This window comes from Polypterus senegalus, chromosome 1, assembly GCF_016835505.1.
Source record: "Polypterus senegalus isolate Bchr_013 chromosome 1, ASM1683550v1, whole genome shotgun sequence".
Classification (NCBI taxonomy): Eukaryota; Metazoa; Chordata; class Cladistia; order Polypteriformes; family Polypteridae; genus Polypterus; species Polypterus senegalus.
The window spans coordinates 314,557,788-314,572,205 of record NC_053154.1 but is presented as its reverse complement, the minus strand read 5'-3'; the positions used below and the strand labels follow the sequence as shown (position 1 = coordinate 314,572,205).

The 14,418-nt window shown below is 42.9% G+C and overlaps 1 protein-coding gene across 3 annotated transcripts in view; it reads left to right on the top strand.

The window, feature by feature from the left end:
* abtb2b (ankyrin repeat and BTB (POZ) domain containing 2b) overlaps positions 1-14,418 on the top strand; it is a 335,934-nt gene that overhangs the window by 217,665 nt on the left and 103,851 nt on the right. For all 3 annotated transcript variants that reach the window (XM_039736333.1, XM_039736323.1, XM_039736315.1), the window contains exon 5: positions 13,382-13,547. In XM_039736333.1, coding sequence (XP_039592267.1) covers positions 13,382-13,547 — 166 coding nt within the window. The remainder of the gene's footprint in view (positions 1-13,381; positions 13,548-14,418) is intronic.

Below are 14,418 nucleotides of genomic sequence, written 5' to 3'. Positions count from 1 at the left end.
TCTGTTCCTTTTGCACGCTGAGCCCCTCTCTACCATCAGTGTTTGCCTGCCCTCTTTGGCTTCTCCCTCTTCCATTATTCAGACATCCCTGAAACTTATTCTTTCTACCTTGGGACCACTCTCCCCCCTTACTCCTGCACTGGTTCCCCTACATATTACTGTGCACCATATACAGTATGACAGCAGCCCCTGCTTTCTCACCGGCCTGTACAAAACCGGGCAGATTGTCCTTCACAAATGCTTTACATATCCTAACTTTGTGATAGAAATCATTATCTTAATTAAAGAAAGAAAACGTATCCTCTAAAACGATAAATCAGTGATCAGGCAGGAGAAAAGGTTGTCCGTCTGCATCATGTATTACTCTTTAGCTCAATCTTGAACACGGAGTGTTCTTCTTCTTCAGCATGTACAGAATAATGGGAGTGGGTTACTTTGTGTGCCATGTCTGTTTATTGATATATCCTGTCAATTAATAAAAAGTTGACCACAAAAAAAAAAAATGGTCAAATATTAACAGTGTAGGACTGTTTTATAATCTGAATTAACGTAACAGTGTCAATCAATGCATGCTTTTACTGCAGTTGGTTTACACTCAAATGATCTACAGTGGGATGCAAAAGTTTGGGCAACCTTGTTAATAGTCATTATTTTCCTGTATAAATCGTTGGTTGTTACGATAAAAAATGCCCGTTAAATATATCATATAGGAGACACACACAGTGATATTTGAGAAGTGAAATGAAGTTTATTGGATTTACAGAAAGCGTGCAATAATTGTTCAAACAAAATCAGGCAGGTGCATAAATTTGGGCACCACAAAAAAGAAATGAAATCAATATTTAGTAGATCCGCCTTTTGCAGAAATTCCAGCCTCTAAACGCTTCCTGTAGGTTCCAATGAGAGTCTGGATTGTGCTTGAAGGTATTTTGGACCATTCCTCTTTACAAAACATCTCGAGTTCATTCAGGTTTGATGGCTTCCGAGCATGGACAGCTCTCTTTAAGTCACACCACAGCAGGTCTTGGGACTGAGATGGTCATTCCAGAACGTTGTACTTGTTCCTCTCCATGAATGCCTTAGTGGATTTTGAGCAGTGTTTCGGGTCGTTGTCTTGTTGAAAGATCCAGCCCCGGCAGGCGCAGCTTCAGCTTTAGCTTTGTCACTGATTCCTGGACATTGGTCTCCAGAATCTGCTGATACTGAGTGGAATCCATGCGTCCCTCAACTTTGACAAGATTCCCAGTCCCTGCACTGGCCACACAGCCCCACAGCATGATGGAACCACCACCATATTTTACTGTAGGTAGCAGGTGTTTGTCTTGGAATGCTGTGTTCTTTTCCCTCCATGCATAACGCCCCTTGTTATGCCCAAATAACTCTATTTTAGTTTCATCAGTCCACAGCACCTTATTCCAAAATGAAGCTGGCTTGTCCAAATGTGCTTGAGCAGACCTCAAGCGGCTCTGTTTGTGCTTCCTCTTCATCACTCTCGCATACAGCATCTCCTTGTGTAAAGTGCGCTGAATGGTTGAACGATGCACAGTGACTCCATCTGCTGCAAGATGATGTTGTAGGTCTTTGGTGCTGGTCTGTGGGTTGACTCTGACTGTTCTCACCATTCATCACTTCTGTCTATCCGAAGTCTTTCTTGGTCTGCCACTTCGAGCCTTAACTTGAACTGAGCCTGTCGTCTTCCATTTCCTCAATATGTTCCTAACTGTGGAAACAGACAGCTTCAATCTCTGGGACAGCTTTCTGTATCCTTCCCCTAAACCATGATGGTGAACAATCTTTGTCTTCAGGTCATTTGAGAGTTGTTTTGTGACCCCCATGTTGCTACTCTTCAGAGAAAATTAAAGGAGGAGGGAAACTTACAATTGAGCCCCTTAAATACTCGGATTCACCTGTGTATGTAGGTCAGGGGTCACTGAGCTTACCAAGCCAATTTGAGTTCCAATAATTAGTTCTAAAAGTTTGGGAATCAATAAAATGACAACGGTGCCCAAATTTATGCACCTGCCTGATTTTGTTTGAACAATTATTCCACACTTTCTGTAAATCCAATAAACTTCATTCACTTCTCAAATATCACCGTGTGTGTCTGCTATACGATATATTTAACGGACATTTTTTATCGTAGCAACCAACGATTTATACAGGAAAATAATGACTATTAACAAGGTTGCCCAAACTTTTGCATCCCACTGTATATAAAATAAAAGTTTATTTTCTTATTTTTCTTATTATTCTTATACCATTTGGGTTGAGCCACCACCCTTGAAATTTCTGTGTATTGTGAGATACGCCCAAACACCATCAGAAACCATCGGACACGTTTATTCACAGTTCTTTACTTCGCACAACACACCGTGCCCCTGCAGCAAACACTCCACTAACACGGGCCTCTTCCCCAATCTCCTTGGACCGCCTTTTCCTGTCTCCTTCGTCCTGCTCCCACTCCCGACTCTAGCTCCCTGATTGTAGGAAGGCGGCCCCTTTTATGTTCACCCGGACGTGCTCCAGGTGTTCGATGATGCTTTTCCGGCAGCACTTCCTGGTGTGGCGGAAATGCTGCCCTTGCACCCGGAAGTACTCCGGGCGTCCCTGGAAGAATCTTCCTCCATCTTCCCGGGTGTGGCGGAAGTGAATGTTTCCCGGGCTCCATGAGGATTGGGGCGCCCCCTGGTGGTGGCCACGGGCCCCAACGGGCTTGAGCATCCTTGCTTCTCTCCCGTGGTCCTCTCCCGATCCTGGCCAGTTGCCCCCTCGTGGCCTGGAGGATGTATACGCCACCTCCCAGTCCTTCCAGGTGTCCCAGCTGGGTTTGTCCCCCAGCCTCCCGTGACAGTATATAGCAGATGTCCAATTTTGTTGAATACAGGACATCTGATCTCTTAGTCATCCTTTGATTCATTTTGTGGGTTACATTTGTGTCTCTGCTGTTCACTTGACCTTTATTTAGTTTCCTTGTATGCCTGCACAGGTTTCTGACATGTAGTAACTCTTTGTGCTGTTTCTTTACGATGAATGCTGTTACCCTAAAATTATTTTTCCACATCTTCTTCTAAAAGAATTTGCTAATTTACATATAATATTTTACTGTAGTGTGTGTCTTTTATTAGCTCTTATTACACTATCTACAGTAAATGTGTTTTCTTGAAGTCTATTTTTATTTTTTGATATTTCTTTTCACTATATAGTTTCTTCTCCAGTGTCCTACATTCATTTGGCACTATTTTTACTATAAGATCAGTTTTAATGTTTTCATTTGGAAGTATTTTTGCAGTTTTATCTTTTGCTGTACAGTTTTTTTTAATTGACACCATTAGTATAAGTCGCAATTTAATAAAAGTACGGAAAGAGACCTAAACAAAAGACGTATGAATAGTTTATCACTTTCAGACATTTTAAAATGGTACTGTTTCAAAACTGACAGCTACTAAAGCAATATGGTGTTTCCAGAAATTTAGGAATAGCCGTGATATGCTCAAAGTAAATCCCTATTTGTAAATTTTGAATTAGTAAAATAACCAAAACAGGCTCACTAGTGGTTCTCAGTCATTACAACTGAGCTTGAGCCCCTTAATTAATGTTTTCACCAGTTCTCCGATGTGTACCATATGTATATTTAAACTTTGATCTATCAGTCAGCTTCAAATTACATCTGTTTTCGCCATGACTGCAATTTATCGATTAAACAGCAAATACTTTGATTTTTTTTAGGGGATAATAATAATGTGCAACTTTAGACAACACAGGGATCTCATTTCCAGTGATCTCTTCACATATTCCAAACAAGTCATTAATAAGACTATGAAGTGAAATGCTGAGCCGCTTGATGTTGCCGACTGTGGATCATGTCTTGAGTTGCATTTCATCTGTGACTCCAGATGGTTTTTGGATTCTTTTAAATGAATGTGCTTTCTTCTCTGGTGCTGGGGTTAAATCTATTAGAGTTATATGCATTTATATATTGTATGTATTTTTAAAAAATATTTTCTTGTTTTTTTTTTTGGTGGTAGCTTCTAGTTCAAAACCAATCATTAGATATTTCTCTCTATATATAAAAACAAATCCTGGAATGTAAAAGCAAGGCGACGATACGTGATCTTCTCTGAAGTTCTCGAAAGACATTATAAAGACCCGCGAGACAAGAAAGACTTGACAACGGCCGCGTCTCGCGGGGACGTGGAACATAAGATTCTTGCAAGTCCCACCCTTCTTATCAAATAAGACCACGGACAGCCAGCAAAACATTCAGTCATGTTGTAACGGCCGACCCCTCACCCAGCCGGCAGCTACACCTCCTTGACCTGTGGCCTGGATAAATTACTGAGGCCAATCTAAATATCAAGCCGTACCTCTAACAAATGGAAATTTCTCCACAATCGACGGTTTAAACAAGCACGCAAAAACAGGTATGTCAAATAAGTGAATATATTAAATGAAAAACAAAACACTACTGCACATTCCCAACGTAGAAAAAATATATATACTCAGCAAAAAAAGAAACGTCCCTTTTCCAGGACTGTGTATTTCAACAATAATGTCTTAAAAATCCAAATAACTTTACAGATCTTCATTGTAAAGGGTTTAAACAATGTTTTCCATGCATGTTCAATTAACCCTAATCAATTAATTAACTCTTTCAGGGCTGATGTTGACTTTTGTTGAAAGGACGAGTTGACGATAATCGGTAATCGACTGTAAACTGTGACAAAACTAACCGTTACGTTACGTTTAGGATTCTCGTTGCTAGAAGGAAAGTTAGATCCATTGATTTGACAGAGATTCACTGCACTATCATGAGCAGCAAGGTGCACACAACGGCAAAAATGGCCCTGACATCTGGAGAGAGATCAAAGCAAATGCATAAAGCAATATACTCCGTGGACGGCGTCTTGTATGTTATCTCTGAACTGGACTATGAATTGTTAGACTCAGTTTTTGATACAAGTAATTGAAAACGAATGCGAGCTTCCAGCTTCAGCTGACTGGTCCCAAGCTAGTCGTGGTGCTGACAAATGTTCGCCAGGGATGATTGCCACTTAACAATGATAAGAGGTAGAAACCAGATTGTAATGCACTGTGACCGTGACCGATGCTGCTGTCCCACCAACACGAAGACAGCCTGGCTGCAAGCCTGCTGCACATTCTTGGCAAACTGGCAACCACAGCATGCAGCAACAGACATTTTATACTGCTTTCTGAGTGAAACTGTTGTTTTTTTAGAAAAAATATTCAGCCCTCAAAGAGTTAACATGCACCTGTGGAATGGTCGTTAAGACCTTAACAGCTTACAGAAAGTAGCCATTTAAGGTCACAGTTCTAAAAACGCAGGACACTAAGGAGACTTGTCTACCGACTGTGAAAGATGTCCAGGGTCCCTGCTCATCTGCGTGAACGTGCATTAGGCATGCTGCAGGGAGGCATGAGGACTGCTGAATAAATTGCCATGTCCGCACTGTGAGACGCCTAAGACAGCGCTACAGGGAGACAGGGAGGACAGCTGATCAACCTCGCACTGGAAGACCACGTGTAACAACACCTGCACAGGATCGGCACATCCGAATATCAAACCTGCGTGACAGGTACAGGATGGCCACAACAACTGCCCGAGTCACACCAGGAACACACAATCCCTCCATCAGTGCTCAGACTGTCCGGAATAGGCTGAGAGAGGCTGGACTGAGGGCTTGTAGGCCTGTTGTAAGGCAGGTCCTTACCAGACATCACCAGCAACAACGCCGCCTATGGGCACAAACCCACCTTCGCTGGACCAGACAGGAGTGGCAAAAAGTGCTCTTCACTGATGAGTCACGGTTTTGTCTCACCAGGGGTGATGGACGGATTTGTGTTTATCGTCGAAGGAATTGAGCACGTCTGGGACCTGTTGGATCACAGGGTGAGGGCTAGGGCCATTCCCCCCAGAAATGTCCAGGAACTTGCAGGTGCCTTGGTGGAAGAGTGGGGTAACATCTCACAGCAAGAACTGACAAATCTGGTCCAGTCCATGAGGAGGAGATGCACTGCAGTACTTCAAGCAGCTGGTGGCCACACCAGATACTGACTGGTACTTTGGATTTTGAGCCTCCCTTCATTCAGGGACACATTGTGAAACATTTTTAGCTTATGTCTTATGGTGTTGACTCTTTTAGTGTTCATACAAATATTTACACATTAAGTTTACTGAAAGTAAAAACAGTTGAAAGTCAGAGGACGTTTCTTTTTTTGCTGAGTTTATGTATAAACCACCACCAAAGCAATAATGTGACAACACTATACATATACAGTACTCAAAGACAAACCCTTCCTTGCCCCAGTAACATATAACGAACACAAAACACAGATAGCGATAAATGAACACAGAAAATGGCAATGATATTGAACTTGAGTTCAAGTGTACAACTGTCCTGAATGCGGATGACTGGTCAACAGATAAGAGATGCGTTTGTATTGCCTGGAATAAATGGAGCAACCTCACCGTGAATCCTTGGCTTGTGGTGGATGATGTAATCCGACCCCGGTGTATCGCTGCCACATAAAGATAATGTGTTCTGCTGTCGATTGGTTGTTGGGGGGGAATTGCTTCTGACAGAGATTGACAGCGGTACCCCAGAGGTGGAACTTCCGGTTGGTTCGGGGATTCATTAGCATAAAGCGCGCCGTCTTTGAAAAGGAGAGAAAGGAGAAAGAAGGAGAAGGAAGGAGAAAGAGAGTGAACGAAGAACATCGGATAACAGATAAAGGCAGATCAGCTTTTGCTCTGTCCATGAGATAAGCCTAGGAGCTCCTATTAGTCCTGTATGAAGGTGGATGGTCTTCGCCTGGGAATCGATCGTTCCGCTATTACCTACGGACGCGGGTGAGCTACCAAAACGGACTTACTATACTTTAATCATGGCGCAAGTCTGACTGTATGTCTTTTATGACGAAGAGGAGATTGGTAATATAGTCCGCTATTTTCAGGACTCCTCATCAACTCGCTGGCCGTTGCGGGAATATTACGGTGGACTATCTGCGGACTTATTTTGTTATCTCTGGAACGGGAATTGGGGGAATGAAAAACTGTTGATGTATAATAACTTGTATATGTGTGGCGCTGCAAATTAAGGGTTATTTAGTTTCGGGCAGGGGTGATCCATGTGTAAGGGATTATTTTTCTAGTTGTTGTTTATTTGATGAACTGCAAGTATAAATATGGTCTATGGTGGGCAGTGACCTATAAATGTATCGATATTAAGGGATTGTTTTATATGAATAAAGGCGATACGGGAAATGTATTAAGGTGTGATATTGGCCTATCCTTTTATCATCTGCCTTTAGCTAGGTCAGAATAGTGGTAGCATTACTCTCAGGCTAGTGCTCGAGACGAATTGTTACACCGGGGTTTCTGGTGATGAGGGAATTGAAGACAGTCTGATGGAATGAAAACAAACTGATTGCAATGGCGTGATGTGGTAAACAGCAGGTAAGTTGATGCGTCGTGGTGAAATGTGATCCTCGTCTCTCTTCCCCTGTTCTCTCCCGATTGTCTATATAGTACTGCCGGATGTAATTGATCGTTAACAGGTGTTTTCCAGTTTGGGGCTGCAGTCTCTTTCCATCATCCATCCTCCTTGTATTTACGGGGACGACATTTACTGACGCACACAAACAGCAAACGGGACGATGGAAACAAAACGCACTCGGCACAAACATTAAACAACACTATTACTATGTAGCCCCGCTACAATGTAAAGTCACGTGGCACACACAGATCCTGTGCCTTTAGCAAAGAAGAAAGAGCAGCGCGGAGAAAAGAGACCAAAGTCGTGATACATATGCAGAGAAAGGTACAGAATGTGAAAGCAGTAACAGGCGAAAGTATTGCAGCGTCCCAGCCAAGCTGAAGCCTTTTTTGTTTTAAGTGACTGTTAGGTCCGATCGAGGGATGGCAGACTGATAGCGGGGTATTGATTGATGCGGTAAGGGGGAGGCGAGACCTGTGGGAGGAGGAGTTGGAGAGGGTGCTAGAAAGTTGTGGTTGGGGTTACGCAGTCGGCGATTGTTAAAGTGGAACTTTTGTGACACTTTATTACGTCAGTCGCTACAGTATCAAAAAAAAGATAGAACAGGTCGCATTGACGCAAACAAAAGGAAATTAGTTTAAGTCGGAGAATTTTAAAAACGGGGTTTAACTCACATGCATTTATTGGTTACGTTGCAAAAAAAAATATTAATTGCTGATGATGTGGATCGTTTTGTCTGTGCTGAAATTCCAAACCGAGAAACCTATCCTGAATTATGATACAAAGTCATTAAACACAAGTCTCACAGACCTCATTTAAAAGATTCAGCATATTGGGACATGAAAGATTCCAAATATTGTAATATCTGAAATAAAAGTGAAAGTGAAAAATGAAATGGCAACAATTCAAAGAAACAAAAATTTTACAAGTGTGTGTCCGGAAAACCAAACACGGGGGTTGGCAAGCGAAGAGAGCAGGGGGTGAAGCCCCCTAGTCATATTTAAAACAGCAGCAACACCAGAACAGGTAATATAGTGAATAATTCACTGTAGCAAAAGTTGCATTGTTAAGTATTCTTCAATTTATGGATCTCAATCTGCTGCTTGATGTTTGCAGATTTTGCCTTTTAGACGGAGAGACACCGTTTCAGAGGGTGTTTTATATTTACAAAATAGCAGTTCATTCAATTTGGTAACAACATGTTGTCGACTGAGAGAATACACCAGTCCCGGAGAAATTGTTAGGGCACCAATCAGATCTCCTCTTTGACTATTTACAAAGTCCTAGAACAGAAACAGGCGCCCAATGGCACGTCCAGTAAACCAAAACGAGAAAGCAGGTTAACTCAAATTTAAACAAGACGCGTCTTCAGTCTTCTCTTGGATGCGTCAACTTCAGGTAGGAGCTCCAGTCATTGATCTGCTCCTTCCTGAGTGAGACGCGCCATGCCAAGAGTGTCTCACTTTAGACGCTTTTCCACTGCATAGTACGGCACGACACGGTTCAGTTCAGCTCACTTTTGGGGGGTTTTCCACTGGGAACAGTACCTGGTACCTGGTCCTTTTTTTAGTACCACCTCAGCCGAGGTTCCAAGCACGCCGAACCGTTACCAAAACGTGACATGTAAAGTCTGCTGGTCACTGATTGGCCGGAGAAAATCGTCATTACTGCGTCACTGAACTTGCGACACGAGACACAACAGACCGCTAGATTTTTAGCACAGCCAGCAAAGGTTCGGACGCACCATTTTGTTTTAACCAAAAATGGCTGTTTCGTGGTCTATTGAGGAAGTACAGGCGTTCCTCGTTGGTAGCGAGGAGCGGATCCAGCGAGCTGGATGAAGGCGACGCGGAATGAAAAAGTTTTTCAGGAGGTCGCTAAGCTCTTGGGCGCACACGGCTACCATCGGACTTACAAACAGTGTAGGGACAAGTTAAAAAATGAAGAGCGAGCAGTAGAGGCGGCGCAATTATAACGACACGTGAATAATCCGCCCACTCTAAAGCGGTACTAAACTGCAGTCGAAACGCAAACTGAGCCGAACCAAGGTGAGCTGTACTGAACCGTGCTGTGCCGTACTATGCAGTGGAAAAGCGCCATTTTATTGAGGCGGGACCGCAGGGGGCGGAGTCATTTTACGATTTCTTAGGACTGTGGGAGAAAAGGGAGATGTTACCATCGGTGACCGTGCCTCCCCCCCTTTTCCCCCTGAGGGATAGTGCGTACCTCCAATGAGCCCAGAAGGCAAACCTCAGGCACGCATTTGTGTCAATGTGTATCAGAAAGTTTGAAAAGTGAATGCTCTTATCATAAATGCTCTTATCTCCCACCTGGACAGAGGCAGTGGTGCTGTAAGAATTATGTTTTTGGACTTCTCTAGCGCCTTCAACACCATCCAACCTCTGCTCCTTAGGGACAAGCTGACTAAGATGGGAGTAGATTCACACCTTGTGGCATGGATTGTGGACTATCTTACAGACAGACCTCAATATGTGCGTCTTGGGAACTGCAGGTATGACATTGTGTTCAGCAATACAGGGGCACCGCAGTGGACTGTACTTTCTGCGGTCCTGTTCAGTCTATATACATCAGACTTCCAATATGACTCGGAGTCCTGCCACGTGCAAAAGTTCGCTGATGACACTGCTATTGTGGGCTGCATCAGGAGTGGACAGGAGGAGGAGTACAGAAAGTTAATCAAAGACTTTGTTAAATGGTGCGACTCAAACCACTTACACCTTAACACCAGCAAGACCAAGGAGCTGGTGGTGGATTTTAGGAGGCCTAGGCCCCTCATGGACCCTGTGATCATCAGAGGTGACTGTGTGCAGAGGGTGCAGACCTTTAAATATCTGGGAGTGCAGCTGGATGACAAATTGGACTGGACTGCCAATACTGATGCTCTATGTAAGAAAGGTCAGAGCAGACTATACTTTCTGAGAAGGTTGGCATCCTTCAACATCTGCAGTAAGATGCTGCAGATGTTCTACCAGATGGTTGTGGCGGGTGCCCTCTTCTACGCGGTGGTGTGCTTGGGAGGCAGCATAAAGATGAAAGACGCCTCACGCCTGGACAAACTTGTTAAGAAGGCAGGCTCTATTGTAGGAGTAAAGTTGGACAGTTTAACATCCATGGCAGAGTGACGGGCACTAAGCAAACTCCTGTCAATCATGAAGAATCCACTGCATCCACTTAACAGGATCATCTCCAGGCAGAGGAGTAGCTTCAGTGACAGACTTTTGTCACCATCCTGCTCCACTGACAGACTAAAGAGATCGTTCCTCCCCCACACTATGCGACTCTTCAATTCCACCCGGGGGAGTAAATGCGAACATTAATTTTTATTTTAATTCTTTTCATTTTTATTACTATTTAATTTAATGTTGTTTCTTTGTATCAGTATACTGCTGCTGAATTATGTGAATTTCCCCTTGGGATTAATAATCTATCTATCTATCTATCTATCTATCTATCTATCTATCTATCTATCTATCTATCTATCTATCTATCTATCTATCTATCTAAAGAATGTCAAAAAATCATCAGTGCTAAGAAGTATCATCTTTAAACATAATATTTTATTCATTCACTTTAGATTGCACAGTTTTTACTCTTTCTCTTCCTTTGTTAACTGTTTCTTTGTTCTGTCAAAAATACCTAATTGTCATCAAGTATCTGACTCCATAAAGATAAATATCACTTGTTACCCTCTTGTCTGCCTAAACATATTTGTCCATTTTCTTAAGTCTGCCAATGCTGAATAGTTAAGAATTACCGTATATACTTGTGAATAAGTTCTCTCGCGGATAAGTCGTGACTTGATTTTACTGTATAATTTCTGGTATTTTATAATATCGGTCGTATAAGTCGAATGTGGAAAACTCATGCTATTGGTCCAAGAGATTACGATATGCTAACGGCCACCTGAGAGAGTCACCACCGAGCACACGGCCTTTTTTTCTATGTGGGTGCAGCAATGTGCTGTTTCAGCGTCTGCTCTCGCTCTCTCTCTCTAGTGCCTACGTGACCACACAGTAATACCTGAACTATTCCAAAGTGACATTTGCACTGATTTGTGTTTTTTGTATCTCAAACCCTTATACACCTTTATCGTAAGAGCATCCCTTATCTATGATGGAGCGTTCAATCAGAAGAAAATATGAAGCTGGTTTGAAATTAAAAGTCGTTGAAGTGGCGAAAGAAATTGGTAACTGCGCTGCTGCAACAAAATTCGATGCGTCTGAGAAACTGATGCGAGATTGGAGGAAGCAAGAAGATGTCGCATTTTTGAACGGGCGTATAAGTCGGGGTCTGATTTTATGATCGATTTTTCATTTTTCAAGACCCGACTTATACTCGAGTATACACGGTAGCTGTTTATTGTTGAGGAGAATACTCTGATTGTTATTTTACAATTCATACCTAATGCCTTATATCAGGGGTGGTGAACTCTGAGCCTGGTGGGCCGCAGTGGCTGCAGGTTTTCATTTTAACCCTTTTCCTAATCAGTGACCAGTTTTCAGTGCTAATTAACTCCTTTTCCCTTCATTTTAATAGCCCCGTTTTTAAGGGTTCAGTCCTCTGAATTGATTCGTTTCTTCATTAAATGGCAGGCAAACAGAAATGAGATGTGAAACGAGCCAAAAGATGACGAGCTAAACTGAAACGTCAAACTCCAATCAATTTCACTCCAACCAGTTTCTTAATGAGAAGCCAGTTCTTGCTGTTAATTAACTCTTTGAGGGCTGAATATTTTTTCCAAAAAACTCCGTTTTCTGAAAAGCACACAATGCATTGGTTTCACACATAAATCAACATGAAACGTCTGTCGCTACGTGCTGTGGCTGCTGTTGGCGCCTGTTCGGCATCTCTGGCAGCAGTGACTGCACAGGGGCAACTCGATGGCCAGCAGGAATGCATGGCAGGTCGACTACCTCTCTGTTTTTGCACAGCAGGTGGGCTACGGTGGCAGTCACAATATGGTTTGTATTTCTTGTCATTATAATTTGTGGTCCTTCTAGGCGAATGCTGCTGTAAGCATATCAGCTAAACGAACATGTCCAACACCACGACCAGCTGGGAACCAACAGGCTGATGCTGGTACCTCACTTTTGTTTTCAATATTCATCTCCTGATCACTTGCATCAAACTCGGAGTCTGAAAAGTCAGAGTGCGATTCGGTAATAATACGTAACACGTCCATGGAGTATTTTGCTTCGCATATTCGCTTTGGTCTCGCCAGATGTTGATGCCATTTCAGAGGATGTTTGCTCTTCACTACTCATGAGGTCAAATCAACAAAGCTTCGTAACTTTCCTTTAAGCAAAGAGAGTCGAACTAAAAAGTAAGGGTGAATTTTGTTACAGTTTACAGCCGATTACCGTCCTTTACCCCTGAATTTCGACAAAAGTCAACATCAGCCCTGAAAGAGTTAAACCCGTTATTTAATTCCACGGCTTGTTGCTGCTCTCATTCTCCCACAGCAGACATTTCCAAAATTGTTGATTTTTCTGTTTTTTCTAAGAGCACCGTCAAAATGTTTGGGTGACCTGAGAGATCAGCCTGACTGAGACCCTGACCTTTCTTTATTTTCAGCTATCGTGTGATGGGCACAGGTAGGCTGGTCATGTGGCGGCTCGTTTTTTGTGTCTCATTATTGTTTGGCGGCTAATTAAGTAAAAAGAGACAACTAAGGGGCCTGAGTCAAGTGAATTAAAACTAAAGAAAAAGACGTTAATTAACAGCCAAAAATGGTCACTAATGAAGAAGATGGTTAGAATGAAAACCTGCAGCCACTACGGCCCTCCAGGACTGGAGTTTGACACCCGTGCCTTATATGTTAACCTGTGTCTTTCTTACTTGTCTAGGTCTGAGTGCTGTTTCAGTTCCTTCAGGAGACTCGACGCTAAAGCAGCAAGTGACAAGTTCCAGCAGGATCTGGGCTTTCGAATGCTTAACTGTGGAAGGACTGACCTCATAAACCAGGCCATTGAATTGCTGGGTACAGATGGAGTTAACACAATGGATGACCAGGTAGTGTACAGTAAGCACGTACAGTACATTAGCTTTAAAAGGTTCATTTGCAGCAATTATAATATAGTCACTCAACTTTACCAGCTAGTGTTTTTAGATGTGTGGTTCTTAGATAGATAGATAGATAGATAGATAGATAGATAGATAGATAGATATTTTATTAATCCCAAGGGGAAATTCACATACTCCAGCAGCAGTATACTGATAAAAAGAAACAATATTAAATTAAAGAGTAATAAAAATGCATGTAAAAGCAGACAATAACTTTGAGTAATGTTAGCATTTACTCCCCCGGTTAGAATTGAAGAGTCGCATAGTGTGGCGGAGGAACGATCTCCTTAGTCTGTCAGTGGAGCAGGACGGTGACAGCAGTCTGTCACTGAAGTTACTCCTCTGTCAGGAGATGACACTGTTCAGAGGATGCAGTGGATTCTTCATGATTGACAGGAGTTTACTTAGTGCCCGTCGCTCTGCCACAGAGTTAAACTGTCCAACTTTACTCCTACAATAGAGCCTGCCTTCTTAAGTTTGTCCCGGCGTGAGGCGTCTTTCATCTTTATGCTGCCTCCCCAGCACACCACCACGTAGAAGAGGGCACTCGCCACAACCGTCTGGTAGAACATCTGCAGCATCTTATTGCAGATGTTGAAGGACACCAACCTTCTCAGAAAGTATAGTCTGCTCTGACCTTTCTTACACAGAGCATCAGTATTGGCAGTCCAGTCCAATTTATCATCCAGCTGCACTCCAGATATTTAAAGGTCTGCACCCTCTGCACAGTCACCTCTGATGATCACAGGGTCCATGAGGGGCCTGGGCCTCCTAAACTCCACCACCAGCTCCTTGGTCTTGCTGGTGTTCAGGTGTAAGT